The 23129-nt window shown below is 39.2% G+C and overlaps 1 protein-coding gene across 8 annotated transcripts in view; it reads left to right on the top strand.

Annotated features, from left to right (window-relative positions):
- Positions 1-23129, top strand: part of TP63 (tumor protein p63) — a 254016-nt gene that overhangs the window by 163299 nt on the left and 67588 nt on the right. For all 8 annotated transcript variants that reach the window (XM_008266646.4, XM_002716509.5, XM_008266647.4 and 5 more), the window contains one exon: positions 898-1152. In XM_008266646.4, coding sequence (XP_008264868.3) covers positions 898-1152 — 255 coding nt within the window. The remainder of the gene's footprint in view (positions 1-897; positions 1153-23129) is intronic.

The raw sequence follows: 23129 nt of genomic DNA, 5'->3' as shown, positions 1-23129 counted from the left end.
TAGCATGTTAACTAACTCCTGTACCAAATGCCCACTGCCCTCTCTGGTCTTTGTGAAACTGGTCCCTGGGATGAAGGGGGCACAGCTGCTATCGTGGGACAGAATTTACAAATATGGTATGAGCGTTGTGATGCATTAGGTTAACTTGCTGCTTGGGATGCTTCACCCCATGTCAGAGTACCTGTTACTGAGTCCCACCTCTGCTTCTGATCCAGCTTCCTACTAATACACCTGGGAGGCTGCAGGCCCTGGCTCAAGTACTTGGATTCCTGCCACTCACACAGGAGACCCAGATAGAGTTCCCGTTTCTTGGGTTACCTAGCCATGGGTGTTGTGGGTATTTGGAGAGCGAACCAGTGGATGGAAATCTTTCTCTGCCTTTCTGTCTCTCACTTACTCTGTCACTCTGACTTTCAAATTAATAAATAAATAAAATCTTTCAAAAAAAAACCCATAATTTAGATTGTAAGACTAAGTAAACTTGAAGACCATATACAATATTTGATGTTTAAATTTCCTGTAGAACATATTTATGAAGTGGCCTTTCTCATTAGGAATGCCACGGCCTAAATATATATAAATAAATGGAAATAATAAGTAGCTTTCATTTATTTAAAAAAAATTCCCTAAGCAACAGTGAGCACTGGATGTTTTATGCCTTGTTAGTGAATAAGTGTATCTTAACATTCTGCCTTTAAGCACCGTTGAGGAAACCAGTCTCCAAAAGTGACATAGAGAGCTTGTCATCTGTGAAGACACCAAAGACGTCTCGTGGTATTTATGTTTATCACAAGTTGGTGATTTGACTTTGGATGCAAAGTGTTTCCGAGGTGAGCTCTGGAGTGATCTGTGGCATGTGTGGCTAACTAACATCAGCGTGTCTGTGTTTCCTTGCAGCCACAGTACACAAACCTGGGGCTCCTGAACAGCATGGACCAGCAGATCCAGAACGGCTCCTCGTCCACCAGCCCCTACAACACAGACCACGCACAGAACAGTGTCACTGCGCCCTCGCCCTACGCGCAGCCGAGCTCCACCTTCGATGCCCTCTCGCCGTCACCTGCCATCCCCTCCAACACCGACTACCCCGGCCCGCACAGCTTCGACGTGTCCTTCCAGCAGTCCAGCACTGCCAAGTCGGCCACCTGGACGGTAAGAGCAGCGGGTGTGTCTGCACCAAGAAGGTCACCCCTGAACACAGAGAGCATCCTCACCACTTCCCAGGGGTTTCCTCCCACTTCCAGGTTTACAGATTCCAAATTCAACAATGCAAATGTTGTCATTGAATATTTAACACTGAGCTAGAAGCAAGAGTGACAGTGCCATTTGGTGGGAAAAGTCTAGATATGGGAACTGAACACCTGCCCTAGTAATTTTAGCTGCAGTGTTCCTGCCTGCTTTGCACTGTTGTGAGGTTTTTCATGTGAAAGATTTGGGAAAAATAGCCAATATTATGCCAGTGATGACTATCATAATCAAAAGATATATCACATAATTACATTTTGTAATCCAGAAGATAGAGTGCTACCAGTCTTATTGTGAAGGAGGAAATGTCACAGGAGAGTGTAATTTTTAAAAGTGAGGGTCCTACTTTGTAGCACAGCAGGTTAAGCCATTGCCTTCAACATTGGCATTCCATATGGGCACTGGTTCAAGTCCCAGCTGCTCCACTTCTGATCCCTGCTAATAGCCTAGGAAAAGCAATGGAAGATGGTGTGAGTGTCTGAGCCCCTGCCACCCATGTGGGGACCCGGATTAAGCTCCTGAGTTCTGCCTGCCCCAGCCCTGGCCACTGTGGCCATTTGGGAAGTGAAACAGCTAATGAAAGATCTCTCTCTCTCTCTCTCTCTCCCTCTCTCTCTCTCTCTCTCTGTTTCTCTCTCTTACTCTCCCCTTCTCTCCCCTTCTCTGGATAACCCTGACTTTCAAATAAATAAATATTTTTTTAAAAAGTGAATACGGTAAGCATGGTTGATAGCATTTAAGAAAACACAATGCAATGTATTAAGGAAAGGCTAATTGTTTCTTTGCCTAGGGTTTTTTAAAAAATATTTATTTATTTATTTACTTAGAATGACAGAGCCATAAATAGAGGGAGAGAGAGACAGGAACATCTTCCATTTGCTGATTCACTCCCCAAATGCCTAGAGTGGCGAGGGCTGGGCCAGGCAGAAGTCAGGAGCCTGGAAATCCATCCCTTCCCCATTATGGGTTGCAGGGGTTCCATTATTTGGGCCATCTCCTGTTGCTTTCCCAGGTGCATTAGCAGGGTGCTGCATTGGAAGCAAAACAGCGTAGACTCAAACTAGCCTTCTCATATGGGATGCAGGCATCACAAGTGGTAGCTTAACCTGCTGCAGTACAATGCTGGCCCCTCATGTAGTTTCTATAACATAGATAATTAACATATATATATATACTTACTATATTTAAAATATTTTTCCCATAAAGTAGCCTCCAAAACTACACATCAGAGCTCAGAATTAGTCCGAAGAGATTCTGATGAAAAATTTAAGAAAAAGCAACCTTTTCACTCATAACTTTAACTTTCCAAGATACCATGGAAATTATTTTTCAGAAATGAAAAAGAGACAAGAATATTTATTCTGTTTCAAACTTTGTTTTGTAATATATTACAATGTGAACGAAGCTCAAATAAAGTAGCTAAATCTAGAAAGCTGATTTTAACTGGCTGATAAAAGAAAGTCAAAGTTAAAGTGGCCCAATCAGTTTAATGCCTGCATTGTTCATAGAAATGCTTCTGGTGTCATCATCTCACAGACAAGTGGTTTATGATTCTTTTAAGAGTTTTTTTTTTCCTCTTCAGCAAACAGTTTTCCTTGAAAGCTTTTCTTTTGTGTGTGTGTGTGTGTCATATAAAAGTATCTAGTTCACTGTAGATTTAGTCCAGGTGGGCAGAGCTTATAAATTAATCTATATTCATAACATTTATTATATCACAACATAATTTCACACATCACCTCTTTTTAACTTTACTCTTTTGAAGTGAGTGGGTAGGACAAGTTGTGTAATTCCCATTCTATGAGGGGGTAACCTGGAGAAAATGGATCTTGAGTTGAGCAGTATCCTGAAAGTTTCAGAAACTTTGGTAGGATTTGGACCTGCTTCTGATTTCTGTCTTTCTCCACTGGATTAAATCCTTTCTTGCTTTGTCTACAATTTTACCTCTGGATGTGCAAAACTTGCTAAAAATAATTTTATTTTAGTGCTTTCCTTTCTTTCACATTTTATATTTCAACCATGAAGTATAAATATTAGTTTGAAACTTGATCCTTGCACCATGTATTACTTGTAAATTGTGTAATAATATTTAGCTTCTTTTGCGTTTATAATCTTGGAGATGGTGTGTCTGGTAAGTACACAGAAGAGCTAATAGGCCTCAAATGGTTGAATGATCTAAGCGACATTTGGCTGAAGAATTACTAGAATAACTATTTCATAACTGGAATGCTTGTGTGTCTTAGGAGAGTGGACACCAGTTGGGCACTTACAATCAGTGATCTTCAGGGCTAGCAGTTACTTGTTTGGTTTACTCAGTTAGGAGTCCACCATATTGCAAGAGTGGGCGTAGCTGAAAGAATTGTGGGTATATTAGGGTCACCAAGAATCACTTCCCTTCTAAAATCCTGTTTCTAAGAATCATACAGAAATCTTAAGGACCTTTTCAAATTTTCCACAATCCTAAACCACCATCATTCCAAAGCCCTCTCTCAAAGAAGTAAATTGTCTCATAAAATAGTCTGAGGATAGCTACCTAAATTCTAAGTTAAACAGAAATGAAATATTTTGGTGGGGCATACTGGTAAAATGTCCTTATATGTTACAACAGTCATGAGTGCCCTTAATTAAAGGGGAGGCCCTGAGGTGAGGGCAGAAATCTGCTTGCTGGCCTCCATCACCTGTGTAACCTCAGCCAAGGCACTTCATCATTCCTGAACTAAGTCTGCTCCTCAGGTGAGGATGAGGACAATGAAACCTATCTGTTTTCTTAAGATGAGATGATAGTGCCAATAATCAGCATAAAAAGTTTCTCAGAAACGTTCCAATCAATCATTTTATCTGTCATTCCTAAGTGACCTTTGTTGAGCAGTTTGACTTCTCTTGGATTTCTGTTCACAGTCCACAGTCTGTCCTATAGATGTTACAGAATAGTGATCTTACTGATATATCATTTTGTCTTCATATTTTTATTAACTTTCTTTCTTGTCCATGACTAGGTTTATTTTAGTCCCAGTGGCATTTCTCTAAACCTAGGGCCCTTGAACCCTTACCTCAAAGGCTGCTGAGATCACCTAAATTTAACACCTATATCTTGTACATATCAGCATCTCATTCTTTGAGCCAAATTATATATACTTACTTCTAAACATAGACTTCATATTGTAATGTATTTTCTCATATGTTTATCTTACTTGAGTCTTACCAGCAAGTCTCCTATCCCAAGTTTTTTATGAATGAGGAAGCTTTAAGAGGTCAAGGTCACAGGGCTAATAACAAGCCCACAGAGGGAGAACTAGAGGTGAGGCGTCCTCACTCACGGGTTGAGTCTTCTTCAGCCAATCTGGACTATCGAAGCAGTGTTTCTTCTTGATTGATAGACGCAAGGGCATACCAGAGCAGGAAGGTCCTGTCCAGGATAGATGAACTCTGTGTCCTGAAGCCTAAGTAGGGGAGGATATTATTTTTGTGCCACATTATACAACATCTGCATTGTCTTATATGAACTTTAAAGCAATTTTTCAAAATGAAATATTACGTTCTAGAGCTTTATACAAATTGGAAATAGCAGAAGCAGCTGTCATTAGAGGGAGGCCATGCTTATTGCATAGTTCTCTGGCAATTCCCTAATAAAAATCTTTTTGTACCATTTTGTCACTCACCATCCTTTTGAGTTGAATGTTTCCTTTTAATTCTTCTGGATTTAAAGTAAATATGCATTTTCCTTTGCATTTTAATTTTCAAACAATGAATGCGATTATGTTTTGAGTTTTACAACAATAAACTGTTTTAAATCTTTTCTATTGACATAAAGTGAAGTGTGATAACTTTTTTCTATATTCTCTATTTCACGCACACAAACATAATCCTGCCCCCAAAACAACACTTAATTTAATTTAAAGTTTTCTTTTTTTTTTTTTTTTAAGATTTATTTATTTACTTGAAAGGCAGAGTTATAGAGAGAGATGGGGGAGGGAAAGAGAGAGAGAGAGAGAGAGAGAGAGAGAATCTTCCACCCACTGGTTCACTCCCCAAATGACCACAACAGCTGGCTGGAGCTGGGCCATTTGGAGGCAGGAGCTAGGAGCTTTATTCAGGTCTCCCAGGTGGGTGCAGGGGCCCAAGCACTTGGACCATCTTCTGCATTAGCAGGAAGCTTGATGGGAAGTAGAGCAGCCAGTACATAAACCCGGTGCCCATAGGGTATGCTGGCACTGCAGGCCACAGTTTTACCTGATATGCCACAGCACCAGCCCCTCAGGCTCTTTTTATGCCACAATTTTAATTGGCAGGAGTGGTCTAGCATTGTAGCTGGGAAGCATCAGCCACAAAGACATTTTGGAGATGGTAAGAAACTCGACTGTACATTCCAACTCTAAAACTTCTAGCAGCATCCAGGACTCTCCCCCAAATTCAGTCCTTCTAAACCTGACTTTCCCTACCTGTAAATGGAATCACTAACACTTTCCTTATCATAAGCATTGCATTATGTATAAATATAGCTGTTAGTGCCAGGGTAGTCATAGGTATACAAATCTTTACTGAGTCTGATTCAAATCCCTTATTTTTCAGTTTTATTGTAGTGTGGCTGAGGGTTCAATTGTATGAAAGGCAATACTTTGAGAAAATGGACAGTAAAATTACTTTTACTTTATGTTTTTATGTTGTTAAAATGCATACTCTAACCTTGAAGCATTGTGATACTACCCACTATCCAGGTATAAGAATAGGTGACTTGGGATGATCACTGGTACTCCAGAATGCAGACTTCCACACCACCTGTTCTGCTTTCCTGAACCTGCCCAAACTTAAGCAGGCTGTGTTTGCCAGCACAAGCAAGGACTCTACAGATTTAAGGGACTGTTGGTTTTGGGCATTTATTCTTCATTTTCAATCTGCTGCTTCATTTATAGGAGTGCCTTTTTGTGTTCCATGTGTTACATAAAGGATACAGTGGGTCTTACTTATTGAACAGTCTGCATGTTAATTTATAGTGACAAAATACTAGAAGAATCTAACCAGTCACCAGCATGGAAATACTTCAATAAACTATGGCATAGGGATGCTTTTCACAGTGGTGAAGCTGTCGCTTGGATTGCCTTTGTCTCTCACATGGGAGTGCCTGGGTTTGAGTCCTGGTTCACATTTCATTCTAGCTTCCTGCTAATGGACGTTCTGGGAGGCATCAGCTCAAGTATTTTCACAGAGGAGACTCAAGTTCCCAGCACCTGACTTTGGCCTGGTCCAGTCTGGGATGTTGTGGACATTTGGGAAGTGAACCATGAATGTAAGATTTTTCTCTGGTTCTCTGCTTTACAAATAAATTAAAATATTTTTAAATCTCTTAAAATGTGTGGCAAATTGCTTTTTATTTTATTTTTTTTAATTTACTCAAAAGGTAGAGAGACAGATAGAGTCCGACAGATAGAGGTCTCCCATTTGCTAGTTCACTTCCCAAATGCCTTGTCACAGCCAGGGCCTACCCAGGCTGAAACCAGAAGCCTGGAACTGCATCCCCCACGTGGGTGGCAGGGACACAAGTACTTGAGCCATCACCTGCTGCCTCCCAGGGTGCACATTTGTGAGAAGCTGAAATCAGAAGCCAAGCCAGGACTCAAAGCCAGGAACTGACACATGGAATGTGAGCATCTCTGGCAGCTTTTAATCTCTGCACCAAATATCCACTGTGATATCCTTATAATGAAACACCATATGGCCATGAAAAAGACTCACGTGTCGTGATTTGGGATATGGTCTGGGAGCTGCTGGTAAGGAAACATATGCTTTGTGTGGCAGCTGCTTGAGGGGAGGGAGTACTGACCCGGAGGAGCACCACTTCTGAGGGAGGGTTTCTCCCTGCTGGACTCCAGTCCTGCGACCTCTGGGTGAATATTGAGCAGTCTGTTTTCATGACTGATTTCACATACCTTTGTTCTTTTGGGACGTATTTTGCATGACCCATTGCTCACAAAGCTCTCTGTGCACACATCATGAAAATCTCAGTGGGCTTTTTTATTTTTTTTTTAAACGTACTCAGACTGAGGTAATGACCCTGCCCTTGGGACATAGGATCATTTTATGCTATTGTTTGTCTTTCTCCTGTTGTAAATGCCAAGGTCTTGTAGGCTAGCCACTCTGACTGAGGGCCCAGCACAAAATACAGTATGCAGGATTCCCTAAAAAATATTAAGAAATCATGCTTTCATCCTTCTGATTAAGTAATTGTAGTTGCTAGCAATGTCCCTCCATTCTGACCCTGATTAGTAACTGTCTGTGAATTTGTTCCTTTCTGCCTCTACCCATGATTTATAGAGAGCATTCTTTCGCCTTTCCTAATCATGACAGCCTCATGTCATGTTCAGAGCTTTGAAGAATCTGACTTGAGCAAGTGGAGAGATTAGAGAGGTGGCGTTTGAAAGAGGAACAGCCAGTTCCCGGGAGAGTTCCATTGATCCCCGCGGATCGGATCGGTCTCGGTCTCGCAAGCTCACTCCCCTTGGCTCAGATGGCAGAGCTGAGATGCGTGCCTGTGGCCCACCCTCCCTGTCATCAGGTTACCTGTAATGTAAGACTTTCAGAAAAAGGCTGCCAGCTTGCAGAAATCTAATGCAAGCCAGCCTATTGCATGGCCCTCTGGAATTTAGAGACTCTTAAGAATAGCCATCAAAGGACATGATGTACATGCAAACTTTTCAGTGGTGAATATGATTTATCAGCTTCCTTTCACAAAGAAAACACTTCTCCCCTTCATGTTTGAGCCTAAATAGGGGGTTTGATCTGGTCTTATTTTGAGTGGTTCCCTGGATTCATTGGGACAGGTTAGAAGGCAGTAGCTTGTGCCAGTGACACATTTGTTCATCATAGCAAGATGATTTAACTTCTTGCTTAGCTATTCTGTAAATCACATGAGACGTGAACAAGGTGGCCTTTTTGTGTGCTTCCCATGATGAAGAAAATGGTAACATTGAGCATATTAACCTGTTATCTGAGCTACTTCTTACTCACAGAAGCAGCACGTGCTAAATAAGCACTTGAAGACTATTGGTGATGATTCACATAATTTATTCAACTCTAGGTTTTATATTTTAAAATGAATGTCCTTTGTAAGGCATGCTACACAGCATGCCCCAGTCCAGAGCAGAATAACTTAATCTGTATGTTTGCCCAGATTTGTATAGATTGACTTCAGGTTTATGTATTTGTAATAAATGAGTTTCACCTAACATTCATTACTCTCCCACACTATTCTGAGTGATTTGATGGCTGGACAGTAGAATTTCTATTTAAACAAAAAGCTTTCATACTAATTTATTTCATCTGAATAGTGTGACTACTGCTGATTCAAAAATCATTAAAGTATATATTTATTTGTCTACTAAAAAAAAAAAAATCCCTGTTTTTTTTTCTCCCACTCTTCCGCTATCCCCATTTCCCCTTCCTTCTCCACCATCTTCATTCATGTTACTAGTAGTGATCAATTTGGTGTTGTACTTATTAGCAGCCCCTTGATATGCTCATTTTCCTAGTTTCCTGGAATGACCCATTAATATGGAAAAGATTGTGGTGTAAATCTGTCATCTAGGAGAATTCTATCAAGAACAGGTATCAGAGCATCAGGCCCTTTCCATTTAACAAATCAGTTTGACTAATTATGGGCTACCTTAGAGGTAGCAAACTCAAATGTCACTGGGGCAAGGAAGGTGGCATAAATGAGCCAAATGATGATTGGGGCAAAATGACTTTAAATAGTCTGTCTGCAGGGAATCTACTTTATAAACCCAGCCTCTTGTCTTGGGGGCAATGTAGGCCTAACCTGAAAAGATTCCATTTTTAAGGAACAACTAGAAACCTAGATTGGCTTATAATAGCCCCAGATCTTCAAATAATAATAATAATTTTTTAAAAGAAATACTAAACCACTATTGGAGAAAACAAAGTAGGTGGGCCGAATGCCATTCTCCATAATATGTTAACAGTGGCAAGGAAGGATTAAAGTTAAAATAACTGTAAGCTAGAGTAAACATCTCAAGAAAAAATTATTAGTGGGTATATTTCACTCAGAAATATAGTTCATTCAGAAATAATGATATCCAAGTTATATGGATTAATTACTTGCTACATTTAATTAAGAATACATTATCAAAGTGTATATTTTTTCTCAATTTTTTTTAAAGTAAATGATCTTTCTGGTTTCTTGTTCCTATAAACTTTAATTTTATACAAGAATCTAATGGCATGCAGTGTTGGATGCTTGGCATAAAGAAAAGATTTATTGTTTGTTTCATTTCTGATTGTTGAATTTCTGAAACCCTGACTCCAAATTGGCCAAAGCTGTAATCAGAAAAAAGCAGTGAGACTTTAAACCAGTTTTCTCAGCTTTCTAACTCATGGCTTATTTCTAATGGACAGAGACTGTGCTGGAACAAAAATCACCTGAAAATTGAGGGATAAACAGAGAATAATGTCCTGAGAATTTTTTAATGCCTTGAGAAAACTATAGTATATCATTAAGCTCAACAGAGATCCCTTAAAATGAATGTGAACTTAAAAATCAACCCTGAGAAATGTGTGCCTTTTTCTGTGGGATTGTTGCTCTTGGTGCATTCCCATATTCGAGCTTTACAACTTTGTTTGCCTTCTCCCCACCCCCAAATTATCCATTCCCATAGTGCAAAAAAATCCATGCCATGGTTCCCACCCCCTAGGATGAAGGTTAATTGTATGTTTCTCATGAAAAGCACATGTGTTGTGTCATGAGTATAAGCAACTGCATGAGGCTTCATGGCTTCATTTTGTTTTATTTTAAAGATTTATTTATTTATTTGAAAGGCAGAGTTACAGAATGTCAGAGGCAGGGAGTGAGAGGTCTTCCATCTGCTGGTTCACTCTCCAAATGGCCACAATGGCCGGAGCTGTGCCAATCTGAAGCCAGGAGCTTCTTCCGGGTCTCCCATGTGGGTGCAGGGGCCCAAGGACTTGGGCCAACTTCCACTGCTTTCCCAGGCCACAGCAAAGAGATGGATCAGAGGTGGAGCAGCTGGGACTAGAACCAGTGTTCATATGGGATGCCGGCACTGAAGGTAGCTGCTTTATCCGCTACGCCATAGTGCCTGACCCAGCGTCATGGTTTTATATCAGCTGCAATTAGTATATCTACTCAGGTCACTGTGCCTGATGGAAGATAATAGCTTTTCTTCCCAACACCATCAATCTGAAGAATTTATTGTAGAATAGAAAGGCAAATCTGAAATTCTTCGAAGCCTCAAGGATGTTTTGTTGACCTGGGATGTTTTTTAGAACAAGGGATCCTGTAATTAGGCACACAGAAGCCTGAAGGTAATGATCTTCATAGATGACTCTCATGTGGTTTTTAATAAGGATTGTGACCCTATCGTCAGCCTCCTCTCACCTGAAATACTTTGGAAAAAGTAGCCAGAGACCCTGGTTCTAACTTATGCTGAGGCAAATCATCTTTACAGATAGAAAGTATAATGTGACTGTCATGCCATTTTACTTTTTGTTTCCTTTTATGGTTTAACCAGCATCATCAGCACTAAATCTTGTGAAAAATACAATGAATAAGTTGCGGAGACTACATCAAAAGACATTACCTTTCCTTTGAATGGTTTCCAAGTTGTATTAAAGAGGGAAAAGGTGATTACTTAACTTCAGAGCTTCCATTTGAATGAGAAGTCATCTGACAGGCTCCTGAAGAGTGTGGCTCATTAAGTAGCATGCGGGACTCAGAAAGATGCTTTTTGTGTACTAACAAGCTGTATGAACCTGGGCAGGTGGTTCTGTTTCTGCCCACCTGTTAAGTGGGTATTATAATATTTACTTGGCAGGATTACTGTGAGGCTTAATTAAAGTTTATGAAGTACTTTGGGAGCCTGAGAGACGAAGCTCTAAAATCTAATATGTTATTATATTATCCTGGATTTTTTTTCTTTTAGATTTACCTGCTTGAATACTGCATCATACCCTCTTGAAATTCAGATGGTTTTCCACTTACATAAAGCCATGAAATGAAATAATATGAAAGTCCCAGGATATTAAAATTGAATGAAAAAGTTTATGTAATTTTTTCTAACGGGAAAGACTTTTTTTTAATATATGTTAAATTGAACCCTATATCTGTTAATCAGCTACTTTGTTTTAGTGGCTCTATGTTTTATTTGCAACATTTTAACAGATTCAAAGAAAAATTCTCAAATGTCATTTTTATTAGGTTATGAGAAAAATTACTTTTTCTTAAAGATGTAAAAACAAATACATATTTATGTACATAAAATGTTATTCTATTTGAATACCATGGAATTAATTTACAATAATTACAATTAGATGATTTGGACTAAAAAGATATTCTTTCCTTTTATCTTTCCTCTTATTTACTTGTTTCTTCCACCTTGTGTGTTCATTTGAGATTTTCTTTTTTTATGATTTATTTTATTTATTTGAAAGAGTTACAGAGCGAAATGGAGATACAGAGAGAAATCTTCCACCTGCTGGTTCATTTGAGATTTTCATATGTATGAATGTAAAACACTGAAGTTAACATAATAGCTCTACTATTTTCCTCCTTGTTTTGTGTTCTCGGAAAAGCAAATCTCATTTTCCCATAAAAGAGATATAATTATGATTTACATTTCTGAGCAAGGAGTCATCATCAATTCATTCATATGATTAACTCCATATCTGAAAAGCAAACCTATTGCTACTGGAAGCCATTGCAATAATTTATAATAGCAAAATGATTCTCACAGTCCTGTAAAGTTTGCCCAAATATCTTGCATGCCTTGTCATATACATACTAGGTTTGCTTAAAAAATTCTTTTTATAAACTTGATTTATCTAAAATTGGTTTCTGTTATAATAAATATCTTAATATTTTGGAATGCCGATATTCTGGTGCATTTAATGTTGAATAATTTAAGAAGCCTATGTTCTTGCACTTTTCTGTAGGGAAATTAGAAAGGGTACTTACTTACACAGGGGACTCCTATTGCTATGAATAATACTCAAAAATATTCTATAGTATAAGCTGTTCTTAATTTTTAGAAACTGAATCAATTTTATGATATTACTGAGAAAAACACTGTATCTTATTGAGTTTGAAAAAACAGTTTGTGTGTGTTTATTTCTCTGCCTGATTCCCCTTTGCCCAGAGCAGAGTGGTCTTGAGACAACAGACATTTCCCAGGGGCAGCTGCATGGAGTGTGGTGGGGGAAACTAGTCCTTGGCTTTGGAGATAGAGAAGGGTTTGAAGACGAAATTTATGTTTTAGATCCAAGGCTTGTCATTAAACACCATCTATTCAAGTTTATCACTTCCACTTACTCTTTCCACCTTTCTGTACAAAATCATGGACTCGGTGGATAAGGCCTTTGGGACATGGTGGCTAGCTTATAATCAGATTAAACAAATAGTCAATGGGTAAAATAGAAAGTGTTTTTCATGATAGAGATTTGGAATAACTTTTTCTTTCCTTCCATAGTTAGATCGAATGCTCTGACAGTGTATCTTTCTTATGATAATATCTTCTTAAACTAACCCATATAAGAAAATAATCTTTTTCCTTTGCTTATTCTCATACCTAGACTGTGTAGAAGTTGTATATATATAAATAAATATGCAGTTTTAAAATGCTTTCAGCTAATTTTGTTCTCTTTGAGTTTAGGAAGGTATTTGGCAAATAACTATTTTTAACATTGCCCAAATCAGTCTTTGAAACATGGAATTGATGGGGTGTATGTTCAGCTTGGCAGTAAAGATGCTGTATCCCTAATAAGCTTTGGTATGCAGCTCCAGATTCCTGCGGAAGCAGACCCCGAGAGGCAGTGGTGATGGCTTAAGTGATTGGATTCATGCCAGCCATATGGGAGACTTGGGTTGAATTCTTAGCTCCTGGCGATCACCTGACAAGCCCTTGCCATTACAGGCATTTGAGGATTGGAACAACAGAGAACAGCGCTCACTTACTCTCTCTATTGTATCTCTCTCTGCCTCTCAAACATATAAAGACATAAACATTTTTAAATAGAATTCTCAACTTCTAGAAGTTATCACTAGATAAGTCATTGTTTTTCACAAACATTTTTATTAATATAAACAGAACAGGTTTCATGTAGTTCATAGATACAATTATAAGAATATAATGATGCTTCCCTCCTCACCCCCTGCTTTTTCCCTCCCCCTTTTTTCTTTTTTAATTTTTGTGATGATCTATTTTACTTTACTTTTAATCAAAGGCTTATTGCTCCACTAAATAGTACATCATGTAAAAAGTAGAAAGACCACTATTCAGTAGGAATGTACACAAGGGCTATAAACTATAATCAAATCTCAAGATGTCAATTTCACTCATGAATTTTTATACTCTCTATATTATCTACCACAAATCAGAAAATATGTGCTATTTGTCTTTTGGCTTATTTCACTAAGCATAGTGATCTCCAGTTGCATCCCTTTTGCTACAAAAGTCAGAATTTCATTCATTTTTATGGCCAAGAAATAATCCAAGGTTCATATGTAGCATTTTTCTTCATCCAGTCATCAGTTGATGGACATCTAGGTTGATTCTGTATCTTATTCTTTATATTTTTATTTTTCTTCCATAATATTTACTGATAGATTATATTTTACCTCTACAAAGATTAGTCTACAAATTTTATATGAAGTTATAACAAAAGCCTGTTTTGTAGGTATTTGTATTTTTATGTCTGAGAATCATCATATAATATTAAAATTAACTAATTTGTGCACCCTTTGATGCCAGAGCTACAAAGGAAGTGATGTAGATGGGTCACCTGAGGTCTAGAGAAAGGAAGATGATTCACTTGGCAGCAGAACCAGTAAGAACTAGAGGCTTTTCCAGGCTAGTTTTTGACTCAGAGAGCAATTAAATATATAGCTGGTGATATCCATTTCTACAATTTATACAGTTTTCAAAATTCTTACCCAGCACACTGTGGTTTATATTTTTATTTTTTTAAATATTTATTTATTTGAAAGGCAGAGTTACAGAGAGGCAGAGGCTGAGAGAGAGAGAGAGAGATCTTCCATCCACTGGTTCATGCCCCAGATGGCTGCAAAGGCTGGAGCTGCACTGATACGAAGCCAGGAGCCAGGAGCCTCTTTCAGGTCTCCCACGTGGGTGCAGGGGCCCAAGCACTTGGGCCATCTTCTACTGCTTTCCCAAGCCATAACAGAGAGCTGGATTGAAAGTGGAGCAGCCAGGACTTGAACCAGTACCCATATGGGATGCTGGCACTGCAGGCAGTGGCTTTACTTGCTACGCCACAGCGCTGGCCCCAACACTGTGGTTTAAACTTATGATGCTTCTCTTTGCACAGCTAGCTTAGATACAGGTGTTAATAGGTGTTAAGATCTGTGCTGGAAGTAGTCTTCAAGTTTTTATAGACTGTTCCCTTACCCCTCACTCAAAAGTAATTGCCATCTTAGATACCTTGGGATTAGAAGTGGGGGTGGCAAGAGAATAATCAGAGGAAGAACAAGAGAGAGAGAAAGGGAGGGAGAGGGAGAAAGAGAGCCTGAGTGAGAAAATGAAATGTTCTATTAGATAGTTGTGAGTGAAGTCTTTCCCGAAAGTATAAAGCACACAAATTTATAAAATATTTGTTAGCTAAATTTATAAAATATATATTTGTTAGTTAAATATATATTTTGTTAGCTAAATTTTTGTAAACATGCTGCTACATGTTTACAAATACCAACATCAAATGCGATAAAGGAACCCAAACCAAGTCAAATAGAATCTTATAAATCTAAAATCTTCATTCTTTAATTACTGTGCTCTATAATGTACTGAGTGTTTGTGTTTCAACATATGAGAAGAAACCTCTCACTTCCTTCAGTTTTCCTCTTGGGAGAGTTGACTGAGTTATTTTGGAAAAGAGAAAAAACTGCTTCTTATTTTCTTTTGCCCAGCAAACCATTCCCCCTGCCCCAAGTAATACCTTTTTGATAACTGGTGTTTCTTCAAAATAGACTCAGTACTTAAGTTGCCTTAGTCAATGAATAAATATGTTAATTCTGTATGCTTTTCTAAACTTATTTGAAATTTCCATGAAAGAGAGTAAATATCTGTATTTTAGTGAAGAAAAGATAATCAACAAAATCTTAAGGGTTTTTCTCCATTAGTAGTAGTACTGGGGGTTTTGTTTTGGTAGTTAGAGCCATAATATCCTTGCAACAGTGTTTTCATGCAAATGTAAATTTTTTTTTTGTTTATATGATCTTCCTACCTGCTCTGTCCTGTTCTTTTATTACAATTATTTTAAAATTTAGATTTTCTTTTCTACTAACTCAGAACACATTGTAAATCCACAAGGTTGGATTTGATCCTTATGTTCATATTGTGTACCTCTGAGGGCCCTTGTGAGCCCCCTGATCTTTACCTCCTAGAGAGACACTGAGTATCCACTTGCAGAAACAAAGGACCTGAGATCCTTGTCATCTTTGCCACTGGTCTCACTAGAGGCCCAGATCCACTCAGGACATGGAAGAGGCCTCAGGGCACAGCACATTAGAAAAGGAAGAATTAGAATAGGTGTAGTTTGTCAGGATACTGCCCACACTGTCCTTTAAGCAGCAAGAGGTTATAAATTTATCATGCTTACCTGTAAGCATTCCCAAATAAACAAATTTTCTATTCTTAACTGATTTTATAATGTGCTTTGAAGTTATCCTTTGGGAATATGGTTTTGGGACATAGGTTAATATCTAATTTATTGCTTTCTTAATTTGTTTAACATTGAAATTTAGACTTCAGAAACACAATGCAGAGTTAGAAATGGTCTTCTATCTACACATTCCTGATTTAGAAGAAAAATGTTCCCTCCACTGCTAAATCAGAATGAAATATCATAAAGCATGTAATTCTGTGAAAAATAGGTGATATTGACAGTGGGTCATTTTTAGTCATCTGGTAAGACTGAAGTTTATAGATGTTGTATTCAACACATTATGGGTTTTTCTTAAAAGCAGAGTCTGTGACTCTTAGTAACGGACAAACCAGGGTGCCCAGTAAGGCAGGATGATGTAGAAGAGAATGCAGCTTTATGCTCAGTACCCAGAATTGAATTGCATCACCCTCTACCCATGTGGCCTGTGCTAGTCACTGTTTCCGCGGTGACTTCCTCCTCCTCAAGATGGGTACAACGCTCCTTTTGGTAGAAGTCATTGGTAAGGTTTGATATAAAGTACCCAACACAGTGCTTCATAAATGATGGTTTTATCATTATGAATCATAGATTTTGGATTAGAAGTTAGACTAAGCCTGTTTTCCCTCAGATTTGTTAGGAATCATAGCAGGGAATTCACTCTGTACAGTAAGCAGCTATGGCTTCTGGTGCCCAGTTTTCACAGCACAGTGGAGATGACCCAGATTAGGAACAGAGAAAAATGAATGTCTACATTGTTCATCCTGAGGGTATCATCTGAAATAGTCCACAGATATGTGTTTTTCCGAAAAATTATTTTAATTTTGCATTTTAATATAGATATTTAAATGTAAAACATTTCTCCCCCTCACTCAAAAAAATATTTAAACTTGAAGTTCCAAGAAGAGGAGTAATAGTTACCTTCTGGCTTTGAGTTACACCCAAACACACTGCCACATGTCCCTCAGGTATGAGTGCCTGCAACAATTATTCAAGAAGCACAGTTTTGGTAAGTTAAAGTGTCCTGGGAGACAGAATTAGAAGATATTTTTGCAGCCTCCACCCAAAAGGGCCTGGAACCCATGCTTTCAGTGATACTGCTCATTGGTTGTGCAGAGTTCCTTCTTGTTTTGCCAACTTTCCTTAAACCAGTCACAGACCAGACTTGTTAGCAGGGCTCCAAATAACACCATTTCCACCTAAGAGGAAGTCCCAGGGGTGCAGATTCCAGCTCAGAGTGCTGCTTGCTTAAGGTTCTCTGGGAGCACAACACATTGCTTTTGGTGACAGTGAGGTCGCAACCACTGGACAACATGGAAATAGAAGTGACACCCTTGAGTCAAGCTTTAGATGAGAGCCTGAAAAGGGGCTTCTGAAGTTCTCCTTGAATTCCAAATCTGTGCATCCCACAGGGGAGTCTTTGTGGCCAGGAAGAGAGGAAGCATAGCAGTTGCCTCCTCTGTGCTAGACAGTGGGTAAAGTTGGGGAGCAGAGTACGTTGTCCACATAGCAGTGGAAAACAGTGTAAAGAAAAATAGGGCAAGCCTGCTTTCTTCCTCTAGGTGGCCACTCCCCCATTTTGCCCTCTTAAGAAATTGCATAAATCAAGGCTTACTGAGAGGGAGGGTTCCAGCTATGCAGGTTAGGGCATTTGGACCGTATCCCACGGACAGTGTGCTGACACTAAATATTTTTTGAGCACAGGAATTATTATGCCAGATATACATTTAAAGAAGATTTATCTGACAGTGTACGGAGGTGGGGTGGAGAGGGACTAAGGAAAAGGAGAGCAGTTTGCAAAATGTCCTGGGAGTACAGACACATAAGGCGGGCCCGAGCACTGACTTGGTGAGAGGGCTCACAGCGTACTGGAAAGAGACAAGAGAGGGCACCTGCTGATGGGGGCCCCCCTGCTTCTAGGGACCAGGTAAAAAGGAGGGGTAGAGCAATGGAAAGTTCAGGAAGGAACTTCAAGGATTTGCGATCTCACTAGAACAGATCTCTTAGGAATGAGTGGACTGCCTTTCTCTGGCTGGAACTTGTCAAGTTGGCTCACCTTCCTAGCACTTTAGTTTTCTCACTTTTAACAGGAGGATAATGATTCCTCCCCTCCAGGATTGTTGTAAGGATGTAATGAGGTGAACTGGGTCTGTAAACTATGAAGCCTTTCCTCAAGACACCTTTAGTACTGCCTTGGAGTAGAGGAAGCTGCAAATCCTTGCAGCTTTCTGTTTTGCAAAATAAACTTTCATGTGCACCAGATGAATGAGACAATTCTTATCCAGTCTGTCCAAATTTCCTCCTGTATTTTGTCTCACCCATGGTAATAAAAGTCAAAAAAAAAAAAAAAAAAAAGCATGCTAACTCCCTGCAAACTTGACTCACTTGCCTTTCTTTTCTTCTTGAAGAGAAACTCCTATAGTCTAAAAAATAGAATTTTCTGTTTTCTCTTGGACTGATTGAAATGACTGGAGGGAGGAGCTTCTTTGTAGAATTCTTCTAGCCGCGAGGTGTGGTGCATGCCGCTGTTTGCTTCCCTACACCCCTACACAGCTATGTCTTTATTGACGATTTTCTCATGATACTTAACGTATGTGCCTAGATCACAAGGCAGGCCTCCTAGGTACTTATTTCCCTCCTGAAGCACCAGTAGAGAGTAAGGGTGGCCTGTGTCAGGATTCTCACAACTGAATCATTGACATGAGCTCATGTCTCCAGCTACATGAGTCAGTGCTGGCCCAGGCTTCAGTGTTGTAAGTTACTAAATAAATAAATAAATAAGAGAGAGAGCAAGAAAAAGAAAGGAAGGGAGGAAGGGAGGAGGGACATGCAGGTAAGACTCCACTATCATCATTTCTTATGTAAGAGCAAAGCAGATCAAACTATCATCTGATAATGACATTTTAGAAATCATGTGTTCCTCTCTTCTGTAAAGTTGTAAAATGAGTTGGAGAGTTTCTTTAAGATTTAAAATAATAATAACAAAATCCTGTGATTTGTGTGAGTGTGTGTGTGTGTGTTTTGCTTCAGGCAGAGTAGGTGAAATGATGTGTTTGGGAGATGAATGTTCTTGTAATAGGCAAGATGTAGCATGCAGGAGAACATCTGTAACAAACCCATTCTGCATGAGATAGGGCCAAGACTTGTTTACGCTTTTGTGCCTGTTCAAACATGTCTACTTTTTAAAAGATTTAAAAAGTTTTGGAAGATTTCCCTTAAAATGTTATTTCTTCATGTATCAAGATATACATAGACATCCTTCTGGTTAAAATATATACCCCTATGGACTTTTTTTTAAACATTTATTAATTTGAAAGGCAGATTTACACACACATACATACATACAGAGGAGATAGGAAGGAGGGGAGAGAGGGAGAGGGAGAGGGAGAGGGAGAGAGAGAGAGAGAGAGAGAGAGAGAGAAATCTTTCGTCCACTGGTTCACTCCCCAAATGGCTTTAACAACTAGGAGTGGGCTGGGCCCAGACCAGGATCCAGGAGCTTCCTCCAGGTCTCCCACAGGGGTGCCAGGGCCCAATCATTTGGACCATCCTCCACTTCCCAGGCACATTTACAGGGAGCTGGATCAGAAATGGAGCAGTTGGGACGTGAACCAGTGCCCATATAGGATTCCAGCATCGCAACTAGTGGTTTAACACACTAGGCCCATGGAGTTTTGTCAGTGCCAATATTGAGCTAAGTACTACTAAAATGGTTATCAATATGAAATGGATTAGGACTACAAGGTGTACATTAATCTATTACTATAGTAACAGGAAAACATAAATTCTGCTTTCCAGTCATTTCAGCTCTTTCCATGGTTGTGATTTTGGAGGCAGTGTCGAAAACTTGATTACAGGGGCTGGTGCTGTGGCATAGTGGGTAAAGCTGCCACCTGCTATGCCAGCATCCCATATGGGTGCTGGTTTGAAACCCTGCTACTCCATTTCTGATCCAGCTCTCTGCTATGGCCTGAGAAAGCAGTAGAAGAAGGCCTAAGTCCTTGGGCCCCTGCACCCATGTGGGAGACCTGGAAGAAACTCCTGGCTCCTGGCTTCAGATATGCGCAGTCCCGGCCATTGCAGCCCACTGGGGAATGAACCAACAGATGGAAGACCTCTCTCTCTCTCTGTGTAACTCTGACTTTCAAATAAATAAATAAATCTTAAAAAAAAAAAAAAAAACCTTGATTACAAAGAAAACAATAGAATAAGGGGAGAGTCTAGGAGAGGGAATGAGTGTTATTAATATTAATACCAATTAAACAATGGGGCTTTTTCTCTATTCCTGTCTATCTTTTTCTTGATCATTTATATATATGATGGGAAATACCTGTGTGAAAGATAGTGGGATGCCTTCTTAGATTTTCCAAACATATGCTATTTATATGTTACTTATATGGCTTAAATAGTTGTACTTTAAAAATTAGTCATTTTTTAAAAGTTTTATTTATTTATTTGAATGGTAGAGTTATAGACAGAGAGTAGAAGAGACAGAGAGACATCTTCCATTTACTGATTCACTCCCCCAGATGGCCACAACAGCCAAAGCTGGGCCTATCTGAAGCTAGGAGCTAGAAGCTTCTTCCCTCTCATATGGGTGTTGGGGCCCACATACTTGGTCCATCTTCCACTGCTTTCCCAGGCCTTTAGTAGGGAGCTAGATCAGAAGAGGAGTAGCTAGACTCGAACCGGCACCCATATTGGATACTGGTGCTCCAGGCGGCAGCTTTACTTACTATGCCACAGTGCCGGCCCCTAAAAATTAGTTATATTTTAAGGCACTGTTGGTAGGATGGGTGGCTATATGTGCTGTCAATTGTAGCAAATACTCAGAGTTCACAGCATTAATCCTGACACCCTACTTGTATCCCCTCCCATTCTTCCCACATCCCCCCTTCCTTGCTTCCTGCCTATTGTGTCAAGAAGGACATGAAGTACATGAAACAAACAGTAAAATAAGGGAGAAAAGAATAGGAAATAAAGAAAAAATATTGAGAATACTTAAAATATTTATATTTCATAGATATTAGAAAAATTCTTAAATTCCACAGGGCAAGTTAATGTAATTAAAGTTTTCTAGTTCATCAAATCCAATCTTTTTATGTTGTCTGAGCCAACCAGAAGAATCATGTGAAAGGATAAGTTTTGGCCTTTGACTTGGAAAATTCATAAGTATATTGTCATTTAAAGGAATCTGGGTTGATTATGTTTGATCAGCTTTTTAGGAAAGGCATTAGTTCACATCCAGGAATTGATTTTCCTTTTGTTCATATATTCTTTAAACATGTTTTTGTGGCTAACAAAATGTTAATAATGGGTCTTGCTAGGAAAGAGTACTGTATATATTATTTAATTATACATTAAGAAACGATTTATTTATTTATTTGAAAGGCAGAGTTATAAAGAGAGGGGGAGAGGGAAGTGAAGAGAGAGAAAAATATCTTCCAACTTCTGAATTACTCTGCAAATGGCTGCAATGGCTGCTGCTGGATCAGGCCAAAACCAGGAGCCTGGAACTTCATCCGGGTCTCCTGCAAGTGTGGCAGGGCCCAAGGACTCATGTCATCTTCTGCTTTCTCAGCTGCATTAGTAGGGAGTGAAATTAGAAGTGGAGCAACCAAGACTTGAATTGGTACTCATATGGGATACCAGTGTTACAGGCAGCAGCTAAACCCACTGTACCACAGTGCTGGCAACCCTTTTATTTATTTTTAGCATCAATTGGCATTCCAAAATCAATATAGCTTTTATTTGAGGAAAAATTAGTAAAATGAAGTATGGAGGATCTATGGCAACATTCACATATGAGTGAAATTCCCAAATAAAAAGATAAAGGGATTCTCTATGAGTAAGGTTCAAGAAAGAGCAGCCATGTAATAGAGGTGCATTATTATATAAAAGGTGTTAAAAATTTTGCTGGCAATATTTAAAATCTTATCTTTTCAGAAGCTTCAGAATGACTAACCATGTCACCAACCTCAGATGTCCAAGTGGATAGACACTTAAAATGTCTCTCACAGGACTTCCCTTATATGTTTTGTATCATATGTTTTGCATACATGTACCAAAATACCTTTGTTGAAGTTAAGTTGAAGGGCCAATATTATTAGGTCTTAATCTTTATGGTTCTCTGACCTGCTCCTTTAGTTTCAAAGAGCATTTCTTGAGTACCTGAAAATGTACTTATAAACTAGCTCAGCAACAAGCAAGTGACAAGCTCCTTCCCTGGCCAGGTAGAAATAATCTCCCTTGAAGGTTGCTGGGAATATACGTGGATGAAACCCATGGTCCAGTGCCAACCACTGAGCAAGCCCTTGATAAATCATGTTAGTCATTATTAGGGACAGATGCTGTAGGGTAATCATATTAATAGGTAAGTTAGCCCTTCTTCAAAGAGATCACAGTCAATCAGGACAAACTGATTAATGTAGCTGTAATTCAGTGTGACAGGTGCTATCATCTCTCTGGAATGTCCCTCTACCTACCACCAGTTTGTCTTCCAGGCAGACTCCTACTCATCCATTAAAACTCACTAGAAGGATAAAGATTAGTTGTAGAGAAGATGCTCCTTTGTCCCCCTCCCCCGTTCCTTCCCCCTCCACACAGATACCCAGGAATTTAGAGCAACAGCTTTGTCTTTTCCTCTCTGTGTCTACTATAGTGCTAGCACACGTAATGGGTCTCAACAAATATTTGTTGGAGACTACTCCTGATCTGAATAAAGTGTGATACAAAACAGAAAACAGGCTGATTTAATTAGTTTCACAGAGGCCTTCACATTTAAGGTTGTGGCTCAAAGGATGAACAGTGTCTTGCTTTGAGGAAAAAAGAAAAGGACATTCTAGTTAAGAGGGATCAGGGTAGGTAAAGGCATAGATGAATGAGTGTGTTGTGTAAGTCTTAAAAGTAGGAGATATTCTGGCATACTTGAACTACAGCATGTTTTCAGGAAGAGGAGCATAGCAAGAAATGTGGCTGGAGAAAAGTCCACATAGCCAGACTGAGAGGGGCTCTGAATACCATCCTAAATAATTTGGCTCTAATCTTGCAAACCCTGAAAAAACAAGGAAGGCTTTGAGTAGGGAGAATGACATCATATTCTATTGGAAGAAGATAATTGGCTGCAGTTCGAGGATGGGAAGACTGAAGGCAAGGTGGCTGATTTGGAAGTGTAGCAATAATTCAGATAGGCAATAAAGGGGAGGGGA

Source organism: Oryctolagus cuniculus, chromosome 4 (genome assembly GCF_964237555.1).
Source record: "Oryctolagus cuniculus chromosome 4, mOryCun1.1, whole genome shotgun sequence".
NCBI classification, from domain to species: Eukaryota; Metazoa; Chordata; class Mammalia; order Lagomorpha; family Leporidae; genus Oryctolagus; species Oryctolagus cuniculus.
Note: the sequence above shows the minus strand (reverse complement) of the source record. Positions and strands in the feature narration are given on the sequence as shown.